At 39.3% G+C, this 20289-nt stretch overlaps 1 protein-coding gene across 1 annotated transcript in view; it reads right to left on the bottom strand.

Annotated features, from left to right (window-relative positions):
- SPINK5 (serine peptidase inhibitor Kazal type 5) overlaps positions 1–20289 on the bottom strand; it is a 75900-nt gene that overhangs the window by 20699 nt on the left and 34912 nt on the right. The window contains exons 11-23 of the mRNA XM_032850599.1: positions 19895–20022; positions 18544–18625; positions 16733–16860; positions 14405–14486; positions 13949–14076; positions 11874–11922; positions 9996–10123; positions 8335–8425; positions 5661–5788; positions 4959–5025; positions 3807–3934; positions 2027–2129; positions 400–527 (exon numbers count right to left, since the gene is read on the bottom strand). Coding sequence (XP_032706490.1) covers positions 400–527; positions 2027–2129; positions 3807–3934; positions 4959–5025; positions 5661–5788; positions 8335–8425; positions 9996–10123; positions 11874–11922; positions 13949–14076; positions 14405–14486; positions 16733–16860; positions 18544–18625; positions 19895–20022 — 1370 coding nt within the window. The remainder of the gene's footprint in view (positions 1–399; positions 528–2026; positions 2130–3806; positions 3935–4958; positions 5026–5660; positions 5789–8334; positions 8426–9995; positions 10124–11873; positions 11923–13948; positions 14077–14404; positions 14487–16732; positions 16861–18543; positions 18626–19894; positions 20023–20289) is intronic.

The raw sequence follows: 20289 nt of genomic DNA on the forward strand, positions 1-20289 counted from the left end.
GGAAAACAGAAGCAGCACACCCCGGATTATACAATAAATGTGTTGTATGCATACAAGAAACAGGCCTCTTAAACTATGCCGTTGAGCTATCCCAGACGACGTTCACAGACTCTCCATAGGATTTAGGCATCATATGTTCAAAAGCACAATTATCTACTGGGATGGCACTTACAGGTCACAGAATTATGACAGAAAAAACAAAGCAGGAAGCAGACACTGATTAGCTGCCATTGGTAGGGCTTGTGGTTCCTCAGGCAACGTATGGGAAAGAGACACTACTTGGGAATTAACAAAAACAGTAATTTTCCTGGAGGGAGTTGTAAGTAAATGAGAAACAGCCAGTCATTCAGGGAGAAATGGGGACTATGTTTTGGACTGCTGGAGGAAAGAAGTACTTACAGTATCTCTTTACACATGATACACTTATTGTTGTACGACTTGCCATCAGCATCACGTACAGGATCACGCTCCCGAGTACAGCTGAGTTTTCCATTTTGCATTTTGTCCCGGAACTCTGCACATTGGTCCTGAGGAAGAAAAGGAGAGTAGGCCTCCAGATTACCTGATCTATTGTATTGCTGTTAAGTTTAACAAATTCAATTCAAAACAATTGGAGTTAAGAAAAGTTCTGATTTACCTCCTCTTACATGTAGCATCTAGAATGGCTATCTACAGAGAAAGGGGGGACTGGAATCACCAATATCCTAAGATGCCAGTTGTCATGGATAATAATACTGCGTTTGAGATTCTATACAGGGAAATCATCAAGCTTGCTGGGATTTAATAGCATGGATGAAAGGTCATCAAACTAGAGCCTACAGGACTGATCTGTCCTGCTGTCTGTTTTTATATATGGGGTTTTATAAATAAAAGTTGAAACATACCCTCACTCATTCAGGTATATTTATGGCTGCTTTCCGACAACAGTGGCAGAACTAAATAGAAGCAACAGTGATTATAACGACTCAGAATGCCTAAAATACTTGCTCTCTGGCCGTTACAGAAAAAAAAAAAAAAGGTTGCTGACCTCTGGTGTAGATCGTAGGGAGAAAGAAATGCTGGAGGAAAATATAAAGTTATGCAAAATGCCTAGAAGACAGGCTCAAGCGAGCTGTGGAGTAGAGAGACAAAGGGCCTTACCAGGTTTTCCCCCTTGAAAGTGAGGATATAGCCTCCTTAAGGAGAAAGATGGAAAAACAGAATAGCCAGAATTTGTCAAAGACATATGCTGAGCCTGTGTTGGATCTGGAAGCAAAGAGATGGTCTTGATAGCCCAAGGTCGTAAGAAGAGAGACCAAGCAGCTATCATCTTACGCAGAGCTGTTCACATGCCCAAGGAGGGGTTGATAGGCAGTTACTGTCATTCTAACCCTTCAAAATGTCTCAGGAAATGTGCTAAAAACTTGCCTAAATTGTTTTATTTTATCTTCTGTAAGAGCACTGCCGAAGTGCTCGCTTCAGCAGCACATACACTAAAAAAAAGAGCACTGTTGAATAAGGGAAACTAGAGTTTAGCAAGATGAAGTCATTTATTCCACACTGGACAAGTCCTGCGTGGCAGGGCAGGGCTGTACTCCAAACTATCTGGCTCTGAAAAACCCTGCTGTTTCACCTAATATGCTGCATGGATCAACAGAAAGTCTCCCTCTCACATGTGGCTTCACTGAGGGAAAGAGAGAGTACTTAGAGAAGAGGAAGAGCATGAAATGCGAACAGGGAACAGCTCCACTATCTCTCCTGGGATCAGTTACTGGCCCGAGAGCGACATTATGGAAGAAGGGGTCAGGAGACACAGATGACGTCATCATGTTAATTATTCCAGGTTTAAGGAAGTTAAAACACACCCAAAGGAGATGAAAAATTGCTGAGATATTACCCTGCAATTTCAAGGGGAAAGTCCCCAGTCCTTCCCAGGATGCTTTTACACCCTGCATGACTTCCATTCCCCTTTCCCACGGGCTTGGCCGCCGTGCCCTTGTCAGTGACTTGTGTCCACCCCGCCTGTGGGAATTAGAGGTCCTCTCACCTGAGCTTTGCCTCCTCCGCCACCGCCGCCATGGGAACTATGCCCCGCAGCATTTCTCTGATCTTCCTCTTCTTTTCTCTTTCTTTCTTCATCTTCTTTCTGGCTGGAAATTAGAAAGAGGGAGGTAGGGAAGAATAGATTAATGGAGAGTGGAGTGCATGTCTGCGAGTTCCTCCTCCTGTCACCAGATTAGATCTGTATAGAAAGTCACCAGCATTTACTGAACATCTACCATGTTGCAGGCCCTTCTCTGAAAACAGAGAGACAAATTACGTGCAGTCCCTCTGCCTGGAGGAGCTCTCCCTGCTGTAGAGGGAAACCAACGTGTACGTAAGCCTAATCAAGTCCATGTGAGCGATTTACTAGCCCTTCATACATGCTCACTGTGACTCTCACCTGGATTCTTCTCAAACGCCTCAGAGCCAAGAGGTCCAACAGTGATTATCTTTTCCACCAAATGTGCCCTTGCTCCTGGATTCTCTACCTTTCGGGAAAAACAAAACCCTGGAGCTGCCTCTGCTCCCACCTCTCAGCTCCCACAGTTGTTGCCAGCATGGCGCTGATTTCGCATCCCACCTTCTCTCCTGTTTCTCTCACGCTAGTTACTGCTCCCGGATTCCTGCAAACCTCTTCCACCACCGGCAGCATTCCAAATCTTGGTCCCTTCCTTCTCTTTTTTCCCTTCCACTGCTGATAGAAATGAATCTTCCCAAAGGAACCATACTTATCCCACTTACTCTCCTACCTGAAAATTTTTAGCGGTTTCCCATGATATATAGAATTGACTTCAAAATCCTTGAACTGGTTTTCAAACCCAGCAGAATGGCTAAGTTCTAACAAACTAAGTGACTTGCTCTCTACTCTTCATACGGTTTCCTTAATTTAAGAGATTTACCTATGTTTTTCCCTTCTCCTCTCATTCCTGCCTGGACTGTTTATATCTTATCCAAATTATAAGGTCCAGGTCTACTCCCCCATAAAACTTACTAACTCTCCCTTCCCCGAAGTACTAGAACACATCAAATACATCATTTATCATTCAGCAATTCCTCCTTCATATTTTTAAAAAGATTTATTTATTTATTTTAGAAAGAGAGCAGGGGAAGGGGCAGAGGGAGAGGGAGAGAAGCAGACTCCCCACTGATGGCGGAGCCCAATGTGGGGCTGGATCCCAGTACTCTGAGATCATGACCTGAGCCAAAGGCAGATGCTTAACTGAGTCACCCAGGTGCCCATTCTCCTTCCTATTATATGAACTTGTAGCCATGTCTATTGCATCCATCTATGTACAATTATTATTCACACTGTACACTGTAGATGTTCAGTAAATGGCTATTGGATGACTGAAATATTTTATGTGTACTTCTGAGCTTTGTGTAAAGATTTTTTTCTCTTTTTGTGAAAAATGTGACATTTTAAAAAACATAGGTAGAAAAGTTAGACTGATAGTAAAATATACTTATTACTTTCCCAGAGGTATTTAAAAGATAATGTAGAAAAGGGATCCATCAGACAGCAAAGGACTTCAAATTTTACCCTGTTGTGATCTATTAGTAGGTAGATTTGACTCCAGAAATTATAGAGAATGTAGTACCCTAGTCATATATTGCCTGGTTCTAATATTGGCCTTTATAAGAAATATTTGCCTGAAAACATTCTGCAGAGAATCATTTATTTCCTTGATATGTAAAGAAAGGAGAAACACAATAGACATTATCTTCCTGGCTCTCTGGCTCCCCAACTCTGCCCACCCCAGCAGGGGCTTCATTTGAGCACTCACAACACAGCTTTGCACATGGCACACTTGTTGCCGTGGGTCTTGCCATCTGGGCCACGCACAGGATCATTTTCTCGTGTACAGAAAAGATTTCCCTTTTGCAAAAGGCTCCGAAATTCACTGCATGTATCCTAAAGGAGGAGAAAAGGCAAGAGTCGTGGATATTTTCATATAAATTACTTTGTTGGGTTCCTTGCAAGAGATTTCTAGTAAAACAGGTACAGAAAATGACCTCTGGATATTTTTTTTTCCTGGCAATTGTTTCCATTCAATTCCTACCAAACATGGATGACTTAATAAGAAGTTTCTTTTTCTTTTTCCTTGAGATTTAGCCCCCAAATCCAGACTGAATCTGCACCCACACGTAAGAAAGAATCCCTTAATAACCCGGCTTCTTTGAGAACTGGTCACTCATCTTTGATGGGGGCAAGCAAATGACCACAAACCTGAAAAAAAATCCACTTGGAATCAACCTTTTTGAAACCAAGAAAATATTATCCCATATTATTCTAATGTGCCCGATGTATTGTTTTTATTTTCCCCAAAATCCTGGCACCAGAAATAATTAAAGTGAGGAACACAACTGATGTGACCCAATGTGGTCATCCAACCGACATAGTGGGTTAGGAATAATGCTAGGTTTGGTGTCTGGAGATCTAAGTTTGAACTCCTTTGTTTCCATTTTTCAACTATGAGAACTTGAAAATATGAACATGTAGAATCTGACGTCAATCGTGCCACTGCAATTTCTTCCTTCTCTCTGGATTTCAAATCTTCATTTAAAAATATGGGCATGAGTTAAAACCAATGTTTGCAAACTATGACCTATAAGCAAAATCTGACCCACCACCTAGTTTTGTAAATAAAGTCTCTTTGGAACACATCTATGCCCATTTACCTGCATATTACCTACAGCTGCTTTATAGCTGTGACAGCAGAGTTGGAACAGAGACTGAATGGCCACGATCTAAAATGTCTACTCACTGGTCCTTGAAGAAAATTCTATCAATTCCTGGACTAGATGATCCTTGAGCTCTCTTACTTTGGTTTTCAGTAATTCTATGTTTTTGTTTTGTTTTGTTGTTTGTTTTTTTTTAACAGAGAAACTGCAAAACCTCATCCTTCACTGTGGTATTAACCTTCCAGGATAACTACCTTTTCAGCTTCTCTCTTAGCTTTTGTTCTGGATTCAGCTTCTTCTTTTTCTTGTGCTTCTTGCTGGCTGTAGGAGGGGGAGAAGGGAGAATCATTCCTGGCACCCAGTACCTATTATCCTAATGGGAAAATCTCGCTAGACAGAAATATCCTATTATTTCCATACTCTACCAACTGAGCATGGGAGTAGGAAGGTAAATGCCCAGCTCTCCATATTGCTTTTTGTTTTTAATGTTGCTTAAAGAATAAGACACATGCATCACAGGAAACCAGCCAACAAATTTTTAGCACTGCATTCTTCTGGAAATATAAAGATCTTGTCCTTCTTTTCAGAAAGCAATGAGGACGCCTGAAAATATTTACTAGATGTTAGCAAACGTTCAATTTGGTAGCACCTAATGATCACATCTTTGGATTATTCATGGTAGTATGTATGCAGAGAACAGGTATCCCAGTCCTTGGATGCCATTAACTCTGGAGGAATCTGCTGTGAGCACACAGTCCAAGAACACTTTAGAACACTGAGAATACCCTCAAAGAAATGTGCAAAGTATATGGTTTTATAACTGTAAATGCTTGAAGTCCATGCAAAGATAGCTTCCAGACCTACTTACTAGAGAAAACCTTCGGTGTGACCACCCTTGCCTGCCCCAGGCCTATCTTTCTCCCACACTCAGCAGCAGTGGATGTGGCTCTACTCACAAGAAGGCTTCACACATGGAGCACGTGTTGCCATGCATTTTCCCATCTGGGCCTTCAATGGGGTCGTTCTCTCTAGTGCAGGGGAGTCGTCCGTTTCTCACATAGTTACGGTATTCACTGCACAACTCCTACCAAATGAGGGTGGATTTAAGAATTAGGTAATTAAATACTGGAGAACTCCTCCACATTACCCCTCTGAAAACTGTGACAGAATGCTCCCAAACAGTGGATACATCAAAACAGTGATGTAGAAGGTCAATGTTACCAAGATACTTTTCAGAGGTCTAGGTCACACATTATCTAGAAAATAAGATTATATTACTGATCTCATTAGAAAACCTTCAATTCAACTCAAATATTATTCTGGGCTAGGTACTGTGAGATAGATGAAGAATCATCTATTGTTCCTTTCATAAAAAATTTGTGATCAGCAGAATAGTATTTCTTACCCCCCAAATTTGTCCAAGCCCTAATACTCAAATCCTGTGAAAATATTACCTTACAGAGCAAAAGGGACTTTGTGAATATAATCAAGTTAAGAATGCTGAGATGGGGAGATTCTCCTGGATTATCCTAGTGTCCCCAATGTAACTGCAGGGGTCAGTTCCTACAATTGGAAGAGTGAGACAGGAGAGACTGAGAGGAGTTAACTGCAGAGGAACAGTCAGAGACATGATGCTGTTGGCTTTGAAGATGATGGAAGGGGTCTAAGAGCTAAGGAGCATGATGGCTTCTAGAAGTGAAAGCAAAGAGACAAATTCTCCCCTATAGATTCCAGAAAGAAACACAGCCCTACCAACCCTTTGATTTAGTTCAGTGAGACCCAAGTTGGACTTTTAATGTAAAAACCAAAGATAATAAGTTTGGGTTGCTGTAGGCCACCAGGTTTGTGGTAATCTGTTAGAGCAACCGTAAAAACCAAATACAGATTATTTAGAGTCTTTGGAGAAAGTGCACAGAAGCATCTGTAGTTAGAATAAAACAAATGATATAATTGAGAAATAAAAAAAATTGCTGGCATAATAGATGACAGAGTTATTAAGTATATTGTTTAAATGGGGAAAATCTTTGCAGAGCAGCTAATTCTTATTCTGAGACATGAAAAATAGCCAGAATTTTGCCAGAAGAAAGGGATAGTCATGTCTGAGTATGAGGGGGCCATACAGAAAGTAAAGTTCATTTCATGTATAATCCTGAAGACTTATACATGGATAAGTTTCCTAGGACTTCACCAAAAAAATGTACATAATAATATTTTATAAGTGAAGAAAATAAGACACAAACTATTTGCCTTACTGGGAGGGAGATGCAGACAGTATTTGAGCCCTGGCAGTGTGGGTCCAGAGTTCAGGTTTTTAACCATATGTGACTGAGTCCATAAGATGGACTACGTTGAATTAATGCTTGGCATGTCCAAGAAGCAACAAGGTGGCCACTGTAGCTGGCACAAGGGTAGCAATGGGTAGAAAGTAGGAAATGAGGTCTGAGAGGTAGCAGAGGGCAGATCATGCATGGCCTTGTAAACCACTTTCTAGTGGCCTGGTTCTTACTTGGAGTGAGATGAGTAGCCACTGGGTGGCATAAGCTGCCTTCTGTTTTTAAATAATTACTTTGGTTTCTGAGTTGAGGGCAGATTGTAGGGAACAAAGGTGAGAGCAGGGAGAACAGTAAGAAGTCAGGTCTTCCAAATTATAAAAGGATAGAGGAGAGGAGAAATGAAGAGCTGACCATACCCTATAGGACTCTTACAAATGGTGACAGGGTGCAAAATCTAAGGTGTATCATGGGCATTATAGCCAGAACTTGTGGTCCAATTGCTAGCTCTCAAATTATTAACTATATGTATTTTCTTATCTGAGCCTCTGAGCCCTCATCTATAAAATACAGACAACAATACAAACATTAATGGTTACTACAAAGATCAGTCCTAAAATTGCTATACCATATGGCATATAGCAGCAACTAAATAATTAATAGCCATCACCATCATCATCATCATCATCATGTGAGAATGGAAACCCAAGGCTCAAAAATACCATTAAGCAATTTCCCCAAAATCTCACAGAAAATTAATTGGGATTAAAACTTAGGGTTTATCATAAAATACCCTTAATCTCACAAAACAAACTGAGGGTTGCCGGGGGGAGGGGGGTCTGGAATGGGTGGTGGGGTTATGGACATTGGGGAGGCTATGTGCTATGGTGAGTGCTGCGAAGTGTGTAAACCTGGTGATTCACAGACCTGTACCCCTGGGGCTAATAATACATTATATGTTTATAAAAAAATAAAAAATATTATTTAAAAAAACAGGGTTTGTTTTTGTTTTATTTAGAACTAACCATCCCTACATAAAAAGATACAGAGAAAAATCTGAAATCTGCCTCTATTGGTTTGTATTCAGACAACAAGACAGCCATCTGTATGCACTTCTTTTTTTGGGATAATACTATTCACATGGTCAGTGGAGAAAATGATGACTGACCTCTTCTCAAATGCACAAGCAACTAAATCATATTGGTGTGAATAGGAAGAAGGGATCTTCTTATACACAAGGATCCAAATACATGATCTCATTCTGTGAAGTCACTAAGGACACTGGAATGAGGAGGTGGGATTAGGAGGCTTGTCTAGGGGAATGGAATATTTATGTGATTCTAATATCTAAAACAGTTACCTGTGCTGCTTCTCTTTTCACTTTCCCAGGCTTTGCTTTGTCCTTTCCTTCCTTGCCATTATTTTTCTTCTTTTCTTCTTCTTCAAGTTTGCTGCAATTAAAAACAAAGAAGATACAAGCTAAGTACAATTTACCATTTCTATGATAACGTATTTTAAAAAGGGATGAGGACCTTTCAGACATGGTCAGATTCACTCTTCAGTAAAAATTTATCCAGTCTAAGAGATGCTATCATTATCACTGTGCCAAATAATGCAGATAATAAGTGAAATAATAATAAAATATAATCTGCCTTAAGAAAAAAAACCAGCATGATCTTTTATCAATATGAGACCCTCAAGTAGTCTTGATTCCATCAGTCTTATCCCATCAGTGATTTCAATGATCTGAAAGAGGCCACAGTTATCTTGATTTTTTAAAATTGTGCAACTTTTCCTATGTAAATAACAACCATATCAGTGATGAAAGCCAGAGGTGATACCAAGTCAGATGATGAGCCCATAGTCAAAATAAACCATGTTTCACTATAAAATTAAAATTTTAGATATTATTTTAAGGGTATTAATATTTAAGTTGAAGTTCAAGTTGTAGAATAATTATCCAAGTCCAAGAAGATTCAATAATTAATATGTTAGGTTGATCATGAGCCTAAGCTTCTGGCTTTTTTGCCATTTTCTATTGATACACAGCTTATCAAACCTGGAAAATCTGATCACATTCCCAACTAGTCATCACCACAGCATGGACAAATGGATCAATGAGAAAAGAGTCTTGATTTCCTGAATGTCAGGCTACTGTGTACATTACTGGCCTAGTCTGTCAGTCTCTCCTTTAAGGAACTATGTGCATATACCTGAGATTGGACAAGGACATGTGAAAGTTAAGGGACAAAAATAACCTTGCACCTTTTCAACAGATATTATTTAAACATTTTCCTCAACATTTACCTTAGCATGAGACTCTGTAGAGGATTAGGAGTCTAAGAAGGAGGATAACCTGAGGAGGGAATAATCCATTTCTCCTGTACTGTCTCACCCAATGGAGCTTTGATCCCACTCACCAAAACAATGGCCTAAAAGTCCCTGGACTTGGCTCACAAAAAGGCATTTCAGTAAACATCTATTGTATGGGCTTGCCTCTTAGAGGCTTTATTCTCTATACTAAACCACTTATCAAAGTGTTTACTTCAGCTATAAACAGTAATGTTCCTGAAAGGATAAATGCAATCCATTCCATTTCTCATTTGGGTTATTTTAACACTTCTTTCCTACTCGCTTCCTAACTTCTGTCCAACTGGTTTTCCCTTAGCCAATAGTTGAATATATTCACAGAATCATAAAATGTCAGGAGTGAGAGAGAGAGACAAAGATATCACTGCATCCAGATCATGAAACTTCTGCTCTGTTATGAATGATGATTATCAAGTGTTCAAAATATAAATTGAGACTTTCCCATGACTTAACTAGAGGACAGACAGATAACTGGATAGAGAATCACACTGTCACTGTGATCCATTATTACTTCATGTCTTGTCCATGTGCTTTTAAACTTACATTGCATACACACCATGGTATGTATTCTACACATTCCTGAGGAAACTCAGACTCAGATATGATCGATGATGAAGAGATTCAGTGGGACAGATGAGGGTAGGTACTCACAATAGGCTTGCACACATAGCACACTTGTTTCCATGCATTTTGCCATCGGGGCCGCGGACAGGGTCATTCTCCCTGGTGCATATAAGCATTCCATTCCTCACTTGGTTCCGAAATTCACTGCAGAGCTCCTGGAAAATATTTTCTCAGAATGACTCTCTGCCTTTCCTGTACCTTTGTCTCTTCTGAGGAATAAATGATGCAGAATAGAAGAAAAACAAAAAGGGATGACAGGGAGCAGTAAATTGATAAGTATTTACAAAGCTTCCATCGTGGACTCAGAACTGTCCTTGCACTAGAGTGGATCTGGAAAAATTTGTCGTCATCATTCTCCCAAGGCTGCTTACACTCTAGGTGCAGAAAAAGGCTGACGAAATTGGCAGAGAACAATACACGTTTGTGTTATGTTACATATCACACTCTATGAAAGCTATGAAAGATCAAAGTGGCGGGAGTTCAATGGACCAAGAAGAGGAGGCTTCCTGCAGAAACTTCCGGGAAGAATACTGCTGAGCCTTCATGAGAATGAAGGGCATCTTGCCATTTGCAACTACTTGGGTGAAACCAGAGGACACTGCTATGTGAAATAAATGAGACAGAAAAAAAAATATGGTGCGACCTTACTCGTATGTGGAATCTGAAAAGGCTGACCTCAAAGAAACAGAAACTAGAGTGGTATTTGCCAAGGGTTGGGAGGGTGGGGGAAATAGGGAGTCGCTGGTCAAATGGTGTACATTTTCAGTTATAAGATGAATTAAGTTCTGGAGATCTGCTTTAGAGCATGGTAATTATAGTTAGCAATACAACAGTATACTATGCAGTAGAACTGAAAGTTGCTAAGAGAGTAGATCTTAAATGTTCTCACCACAAAAAAGAAATGTATTTATGTCATAACATGATGTGATGAAGTGTTAGGTAATGCTATAGGAGTATCATTTTACAATATATGAGTGGACCAAATCAAGACAATATACACAATGTTAAACTTATACAATGTTGTATGTCAATTATATCTCAATAAAGCTAGAAAAGTTAAAATGAGAAGAATGAGCAAAAAAATTGGTGGATCTCAATTTGTTTTTAAAAGGCTGAGAAAGAAAAAAAAGACATGCACAAACTGAAAAATAAAGATATATTTGAAATAAAGATATGGAGGAGAGGGCAAGTGTGAGTCCTTGGAGAAACTGACACCTTCCTGGGAGCTCCTTGATAAAGTAGAGGGATAGGGGATGCAGATTTCAAACAGGAGAGGTACAATAGGAGCAGAGGGAAGGAGAAATGTGTTAAGACCGACTGGAAAATCTAAGGTGATTTAGCAGCGGATCAGATATTATGGATAAAACAAGTGTTCAATTCTAAATTACCAATAAAAAGATGGTTTCAACTAACAGAAAGAAAGTTCATGAGAAAGTGAGTCAGTTTAAAGATGGACTTTTAAACTGTGTCGACTTTTCCCAAATAAATATTACGCTTATACTTTGCATTTATTAGGTAATAAAATCCATAAAGGTAAATCTTGTTTATGGCCATTATATAAGAGTAATCCAACATCACATACAGACAGATTTCTTGTGCTACTTGTGACAACAGAAATCTAAGAAAAGCCAAATATGGAGAATATGTCCTACAGAGTAAGTTAACCCTCTCCTTCTTATAAAATGAAACTCAAAATTTGAATTACCATGCAAAAACATTGGTACTCTACAAACTTCTACTTAAGACCACTTTTTACAGTCACTGAAAGCTTTTTTTGTTGTTGTTGTTGTTCATTTCAGGCATGGCAATTGAAAAGGAAAACCTTTCTACTAATGAGATATCTAGAATACCTTAAGGAGGAAACAAATGTCAAGGCATAGCATTCACAGTCCTGAGAAAAATTACCTTTGCAGCTTCTCGTTTAGCCTTTGTTCTTGCTCTTTCTTCTTGCTGACTATAAGGATCAGGAGAAGAAAAAGAGAGCAAAAGAATAAATGGGTCTTAATACAGTAGAGTAGATTCTTAACATTTACATGTTGATCATCTGTTGCTTTGACAATTCTCAAGCACCACCAAAGATTTTACTTCAAGAGAACACTGTATAAGAAAAAGTCCCTTAATGAGTAAACCCATTCAGCTCCTCAGCAAGTACAAAGCAGTAATACTTTCCTATTGGCTGATTCTTTACATCTATAACAGCTCTCAATAAAGTGCAATATCTGGCTTCTAGGAGGCAGTATAGCATGGTGGTTAAGAGGACAGATCCCGGAGCTATAAGGAACACAAGAGATGTCTGAACCTCTCTGTGCTTTCCTCATCTTTAAATGTAGAAGAAGGGAGGGACAGGAGGAGGAGTAACCACATTCTTCTCACAGGATTGTTGTGAGCATTAAGTGAATTGATATTGTAAAGCAAATAGAGGAAGTATCTGGTACATAATGAAATGATTGACAAAAGTGATATAAATGATCACTATCATCATCACTGTAATTATTATTAAGAGTGAACCCCCCCAAAAAAGGCATATGATGGAAATGAAGTGAGGGTGATAGCTCTTAACCATTTTTGACAACTAATGGCATTGCAAATCAAGTTTAGCACAACTGGATCTATAATCTAAACAATTTAATCCTGTTAAATATGTAAAAACATTTTCATTTTAAGATATAAGAATGTGTAAATAATATATAAAAATGTTATGGTTCAATCAACATAAGACTTTTTCATTTATCAAATTAAAACCTTTTTAAAAGGCGCAAAGATGAGGCGCCTGGGTGGCTCAGTCAGTTAAGCATCTGATTTCAGCTCAGATTATGATCCCAGGGTCCTGGGATTAGGCCTCAGCAGGGAGTCTGCTTCTCTCTCCCTCTGCCCCTTTTCTGGCTCATGCTCTCTCTCTCAAATGGATAAATAAAATCTAAAAAAAAAAAGGTGAAAAGACAGTTTGTATATGGTATGAACGTGTGCAAGAAAGAACTATGGAGGGAAAATGATTCTCAAAAAAGCCAAGAGCCTTTGCTAACATACCCACAAAATATGACATAGTCAATCTTTATTTCTTTTTGGTAAGGAAGTTTTACAGTGATGGGAGAAAATTACTAAAATAGGCCCAAAATTGTGATGTGTCTCATACTTCTTTATATGGAAAGTGATCTAAACTTTATCATGAGTCTAAGTTGACTAAAAAATTTAAGAAGCATTTTCTTTCCATACTGGGAAATTATCAGAGGACACAGCAAAGCTGATCACTAGGTGGCAGAATTAATTCCTTGTCACTGAAAGATGAATGTCCAAGTAAAGAAAAACAGACTGAAAGAAGCCTAACTACAGGCAAATATAATCAATTGCCAGAAGTTATAAAGGCATTGCTAAATGATTATGTCTACAGCATACAGTGGAAAACATAATTTTCTTCATTTTTTCCCTTGCACTGATATTTCTATCATTCCCAACTTCTCTGGGCCTTTATGTTGTTATCTATAACTTAGGACAATGCAAGAAAGACCCACTTCATATGTTTTTGTGAAGCTTAAATGGGATTAGGTATCAAAGCTTTTAGCAAGTGTGTGCCAATTACATGCATTCAATAAATGTTGGTTATGATGATTCGGTTTTTAGTGCTTTCATGCCCAAACACTAAAGGACCAATCTTCGGGGTTATATATAATGCTCTTCACCAGGGAAGACTGAATCATAGAGCAGTCTTTTCTCTGAATAAAAGATCTTGAGTTACCTTGAACATATCCTAAAAGAAATTATTACAGTTCTCTTTAGATCACAATAATCATCATCTGAGAGCTCTCCACTTCTTGTTTTTGTGTTTTCTTGTATGGGTTTTTTTTTTTTTAATTTAAGTTCATTTATATGTGACATCTAAGAATGACCTCTGTCCTGAAGAGAAAAATGCATTATTCACAATTGTTTGAAAACTTCCCTCAGTTCTTTCCCCCTCTCCTTCCGAAGTACTGGGCTCTACTCACAAGAAAGCCTCACACATGGAGCACGTGTTGCCATGCATTTTCCCATCCGGGCCCCTGATGGGGTCGTTCTCTCGTGTGCAGACAAGCTGTCCATTCTTCCTTAATTTGCGGTATTCACTGCACAATTCCTGTGAAATTGAGGAAGGAAGTTTGAGGTTTTGAACACAGGTTGGGTCAAGTTGGAAACAGCTGAAGTTTAGACTTTTTTTCTTAAGTGGGGATCAGTAATTGGCTTATTTTAGAATAGTTCTTAACTGGGAAGACATGACTATTTTTAAATGATAAAAGTTACACACCCTTGATCTGGAAATAGTCACACATGCACATGGGTATATGCTCACATATAAACAAACACGAACTGTACAAATGTTTCCTACAGTTTCAGGGGATTTATGAGTTTCCTGGATGCCATCAATGGAGTCCAGGTCCTCTGACTTTTGGAGAAGTTCCCCTCACCTCAAAGGGAGCTGTGTTCTCAGATTCTCTCTTATTTCTTGACTCATTTTCCTTCTTTTTCTTTTCTTCTTCCTCTGTTTGGCTAAAAAAAGAATGATTAAAAAAGACATCAGTAAGGATCATAGAATGTCCAGGTTGAAAGTGACCTCAAATATCTCTTAATTATTACAGTTAATACTTATTAAATTCTGGGGCCCCTGGGTGGCTCAGTCAGTTAAGCATCTTCCTTTGGCTCAGGTCATGATCCTGGGGTCCTGGGATCAAGCCCTGCATTGGGCTCCCTGCTCCCTCTTCCTCTACTTCTCACCACCTTCCTCCCCTGCTTGTGCTCTCTTTCTAAAAAAATAAAAAATAACAAACAAACAAACAAAACCCCAAAAAACAACAACAAAAAAACTTACTAAATTCTTACTATGTGCCTCACCTGGAGCTCATTCCATGAAATCTTCTGAACTGTATGTTATAAAACTACTATTATAACCCCATTTACAAATGAGAAAACTGACAGAATGGATCAATTTTCCAAGGACACAGAACTAACAAATGTACACTATAGATTTAAACCCTAATCCAGAGGAAGTTCTTTGATCTTCCACTACTCAAGACTTCAAATACTCAGTAGGTCTGATTACTGTCTAGCTTTTCTTTAATCTGCTAGTAAATTCTCTAGTTATATCATCCTTGAAACCCCATAGAGGTCATTCTACCCCTAAGTCATCAGACTGTTAGGAAGTTGCTCCTGGCATTGAGCCAGACCCCTTCCAGAGCTTTCACTCATTGTTCCCACTTTTATGCACAGAGACAACCTAGAACTAATGTTGATAAAACAAAAGCTACTTGGAAATTTCAAGACCATGACTCCCCCTTTGCTAAATGTACTGAGGCTTAAGAGTCCCTGAAGGACATTGTTTTATTAATTTATCCTTCTTCTTTTTTTAAAAATTTTTATTTATTTTTTAAATTTCTTTTCAGTGTTCCAGAATTCATTGTTTATGCACCACACCCAGTGCTCCATGCAATACGTGCCCTCCTTAATACCCACCACCAGACTCACCCAACCTCCGACACCCTTCCCCTCCAAAACCCTCAGTTAGTTCCTCAGAGTCTCATGGTTTGTCTCCCCCTCCAATTTCCCCCAACTCCTTTCTCCTTTCCATCTCCCCATGTCCTCCATGTTATTCATTTCTTCTAAATTTGTTTTTGCTTTCCTGCTGTAGTGGTCCTCTCATAATGGAACACAAAAAATGAAGCAGAAAGTTAATCTGAACTCACTGCTTACATTTTCTAGAATCCCTTCCATAACAACACTTGTCTAGTAGAAGAGAGAGATGTTGAACATATAGTCACACATATCAATTTATAGCTACTGACCATGCTTAGTGCTATGAAGCAAAGTCCTGATTACCATGAAGGAGAAAGTGTGGGGTTAGGGATGTAGAGTAGGCTTTACCATGGTTGTTCAAGCTGACGAGACACCTGGGAGGGGCTCACTCCACCAGATACTCATCATTCTTATTCCAAATCATTCCCCCAGGTCCTGTGTATGAACTAATGTGCCGTTTCACATATTGGTATGTTTGCTTTGTGATGTGTTGTGTGATTTCAGATGACTTCATAGCCCTCTCTGCAAGGGTAAGATCCTTGTTTTACATCCTGTACATTTCCACAGGAACCCAATTAGTGATTGATAAGCAAGAATGATTCTTTGGAGTTGGTTAGGAGTGACGTCACCATGATGGCAACATAGGTGGTTGTTAACTTCCCTTCCCCTCACCAGAACAACCAACCTCTATTTAAGACATGACTGAGAATCCTAGAACACAAAGACAAGCTTGAAGTATGCATTGCACCTCAGAGACCAAGCTGCATTAGAAGGGTACGAGCAGCAGCTACATGTGGACCTCATTGCCCCCCTGCAGCACAGAGCAGAAATTACTCTTTGATAATGATGACACTGTGCAAAAATGCCATTGACAGGAAACAAACACAACTTAAGAAATAAAATATAAAAAGTTAAATAAAAAACAAAAAACAAAGCAGAGGGGCGCCTGGATGGCTCAGTGGGTTAAAGCCTCTGCCTTCCGCTTGGGTCGTGATCCCAGGGTCCTGGGATCAAGGCCCGTGTTGGGCTCTCTGCTCAGCAGGGAGCCTACATCCCTTTCTCTCTCTCCCTCTCTGCCTGCCGCTCTGCCTGCTTGTGATCTCTGTCTGTCAAATAAATAAATAAAATCTTTAAAAAACAAACAAACAAACAAACAAACAAACAAACAAAAACAAAGCAGAGAGGACAAAACTCTCCCTCATTTTCCCAGGTACAGCGCTACTCACAAGAACACCTCACACATGGAGCAGGTGTTGCCATACATTTTCCCATCTGGGCCCTGGATGGGGTCGTTCTCTCGTGTGCAGGGGAGTTTTCCTTTCCTTACAAGTTTGCGGTATTCACTGCACAGCTCCTGCCAAGATAGAGAAAGCAAGCTGGGGATACATTTTATTCCTATTCTAAGCAGAAGACTGGAACATCAACATTGGCAGAAACTAATGTTATGCTTCTTTGACACCAGGACTTTAGTTGTGTTTCTCTCAAATGTAAAATTTAACTCAACAAAAATAACTCATCATTTGCTAAGAGATGGAAACAAGACATAATGGGATGTCACAATATAATAAAAGAGGTAGACAAGTAAACTCCACTATAATCTAAACACATTAAAATACGGCTGGCGGAGCCAGGGTGGCTCAGTTGGTTAAGTGTCTGCCTTCAGCTCAGGTCATGATCCCAGGGTTCTGGGATGGAGCCCCAGGTCAGGCTCCTGGCTTGGTGGGGAGTCTGGTTTTCGCTCTCCCTCTGTGCTTCCTCCTGCTCTGCCCTTCCCCCTGCCCTGCCCCTCCCCCTACTCGGCCCCTCCCCCACTCATGCTTTCTCTCTCCCATGCTCTCCCTCTCTCTTGCAAATAAGCAAAATCTTAAAAAAAAATTGTGTAATATAATAAGTATAAACATACAGGTACAAGGAAATCTGAGAACACAGAGGTTGGGGCCATGAGATCTGATTGTGAAAACTGGGAAAGACGTCATATAACAAGAATAATTTGAGTGAGACTGAAGAGTAAACAGCATTTTTGTGGGTAAGAAGGGGATTGGGGAATATGCATACAAGACACTTAAGTTGGGAAACAAAGTAGGAAACTACATGGGCATATAGCAGAACATGAATCTCTGAATGAAGTTAAACCAAATAAGAAGGGAGAGATAAGAGATTGAGGTATATCCTATAGTTGATGATGAGCCACCTGTGGCATTTAAGCAGAACAGTACTGCAATCTGATGAATATTGTGAAGCTTTACTCTAGCTCAGTTGGGGAGGGCAGCTGGACAAGGGAAAGACTAGAATCTAGAAAGAAAAGTAGAAAACTGGGGCGCCTGGGTGGCTCAGTGGGTTAAGCCGCTGCCTTCGGCTTGGGTCATGATCTCAGGGTCCTGAGATCGAGTCCCGTGTCGGGCTCTCTGCTCAGCAGGGAGCCTGCTCCCTCCTCTCTCCGCCTGCCTCTCTGTCTACTTGTGATCTCTTTCTGTCAAATAAATAAATAAAATCTTTAAAAAATAAATAAATAGATAAATAAATAAATAAAAAATAAAAAAATAAATAATAATAAAAAATAAAATAAAATAAAAAAGAAAAGTAGAAAACTTTCATCTTCTAAATAATAAGCAGTAACAACTTATAGAAGGCTATGGAAACGAATACTGTAATTTCAGAAGTAAAAATCAGGCTTTCTGTGTGCAGAATGAAGGTATTTTATCTCAATTCAGATGTGAAATTTCAAAAATTCATATGTAGAAAGTATACACGTATAGTCTCTGGGAAGTGGTCTGCAAAAGCTAACACAGTCTGTAAGTGATGAAACCAGTGTTAGAACCCAGTTTTTTCAGACCTCAAATAATTTTTACTTCACAGGGTTAGTCTTGGAAGCAGCAAGAATTAATGAAGTTCCCATAGCATTAATCTCAATGTCATCTCTAGATTAAAGGGTTAGGATTTCCTGGCAATTTTTAGTGGATGATACCCAACCCTTTAGACTCTGAAATATGTTCAAATTAGAATGCCAAGTAGGACTCAATGGGTGGATTCCACTCACTGTATATGAGGGTGTTTTTTCAGATTCTCTTTTATTTCTTGCTTCTACTTCAGCCTTTTTCTTTTCTTCAGCTTCTGCTTGGCTAAATTAGAGGGGGAAAAAAAAAGGAGAAGAATCCATTGGACCAAGTACAGGCAATTATTTGTCCACATTTTTGCATTGCTACTCTGTCCTCCCTCCTTAGGAAGAATAATTTTGTCTTTTTATCACTACATACCAATGAGAAAAAAACAAATAGCCTTTAGTATGGTATGATATCATAACTTCTTCATACTTTTTGTTTAACACTGAAAGAAAGATAGTGATTGTGGATCTAGAAAGCTTGCTTTCTATAAAATACCTTTCTTGCCTGTGGTCAAAAAAGAAATACCATCAAGGTCCATTAAGGAGATATCAAAACTAGTACCATTGTGACGTTATACCTGGAGGCTGAAAGTGGCCTTTATGAAGGACACTGACTGGTTCCCTTGTTTCACAGAGAGGAGCTGAGGCAGAGAAGGCTTTGGCTATACTTTTAGGATAGTGCTGTAATCATCCAAGGTCTCTCAAGTCTATAGTCTCTCTATCACATCATGCACACCCTAGCTTTATTAATTCACCTTAAATGTATTGCTTATTCATAGTTGCATTATCTAGAGACAAAATACAGTACAGGTAGAAAAAGGCCAATAATTTCCATACATTGATAAGCCAAATGAGCCTATATTTGCTTTGCACAATAGAATTGCATGGAATGTACGGTTAACTGATGCTACTTCAACCACACAAGGCTGTCAATCAAAACAAAAGAACATAGATTCGAAAGAGAAATCAACTACTTAATCTTAGTTCAATCAGATAAACTGGGAGCAGTTCCAAATTTTGAAAGCAAACTGCCAATTCTAACTTACTGAGAAATGTCACGTTATATAAAGTAATATTTAATTTTGTAAGGGCTCATGATTGCTTGATGGGCAACATTAACTCTAATCATCAATATCTGCATTCAGTGCTTGCTTTGGACCACAGCCTCTCTGGAAGATGAGTTGCCTATAAACTTGTACAATAGATTCACATGTGAAGCTTCAGCACAGGGAGTATGTGGTGTTTGCACAAGCTCAGGGCTGCCAGGATGTTCCAGTGGTAAGAGAATGGGTGTCAGGGAAGTAGACATATTGGGTGTAGATAGCTCTAGGTTCTTCTCCCTGCTCTACCGCCAACATTCTCAGTGTAAGTATTCCACTTATTCAACTCCCTTCCCTGTTTTGAGCCATAGTTCCCCCATTTACAAAAGTAGCTAATTCTATTAGACTCTCTGTTAAGTCCCTACTCTCTCTGGCATTCTTTAGACACTCTGGCATTCTATACTCACTAGAAGGCTTGACACATGGAACACAAGTTTCCATGCATTTTCCCATCTGGACCACGAACAGGATCATTTTCTCTGGTACAGAAAAGTATTCCATTCTTTGCATGATCCTGATATTCACTGCAGAGTTTCTAAATAATGAAAATGAGACAGTTTACATATAGTTCCCTATTCTGTTTATACATTTTATTTTTTAAAAGATTTTATTTATTTATTTGAGAGAGAGAGACTGAGATAGTGAGAGATAACAAGAGCAGCCAGTAGAGGGAGAAGCAAGCTCCCTACTGAGCAGGGAGCCCAACATGGGGCTTGATCCATGAAGGCAGATGCTTAACCGACTGAGCCACCCAGGTACCCGTGCACATTTTTTTTTTTAAGATTTTATTTATTTATTTGAG

Source organism: Lontra canadensis, unplaced genomic scaffold, assembly GCF_010015895.1.
Source record: "Lontra canadensis isolate GAN:19392208 unplaced genomic scaffold, GSC_riverotter_1.0 scaffold4, whole genome shotgun sequence".
Classification (NCBI taxonomy): Eukaryota; Metazoa; Chordata; class Mammalia; order Carnivora; family Mustelidae; genus Lontra; species Lontra canadensis.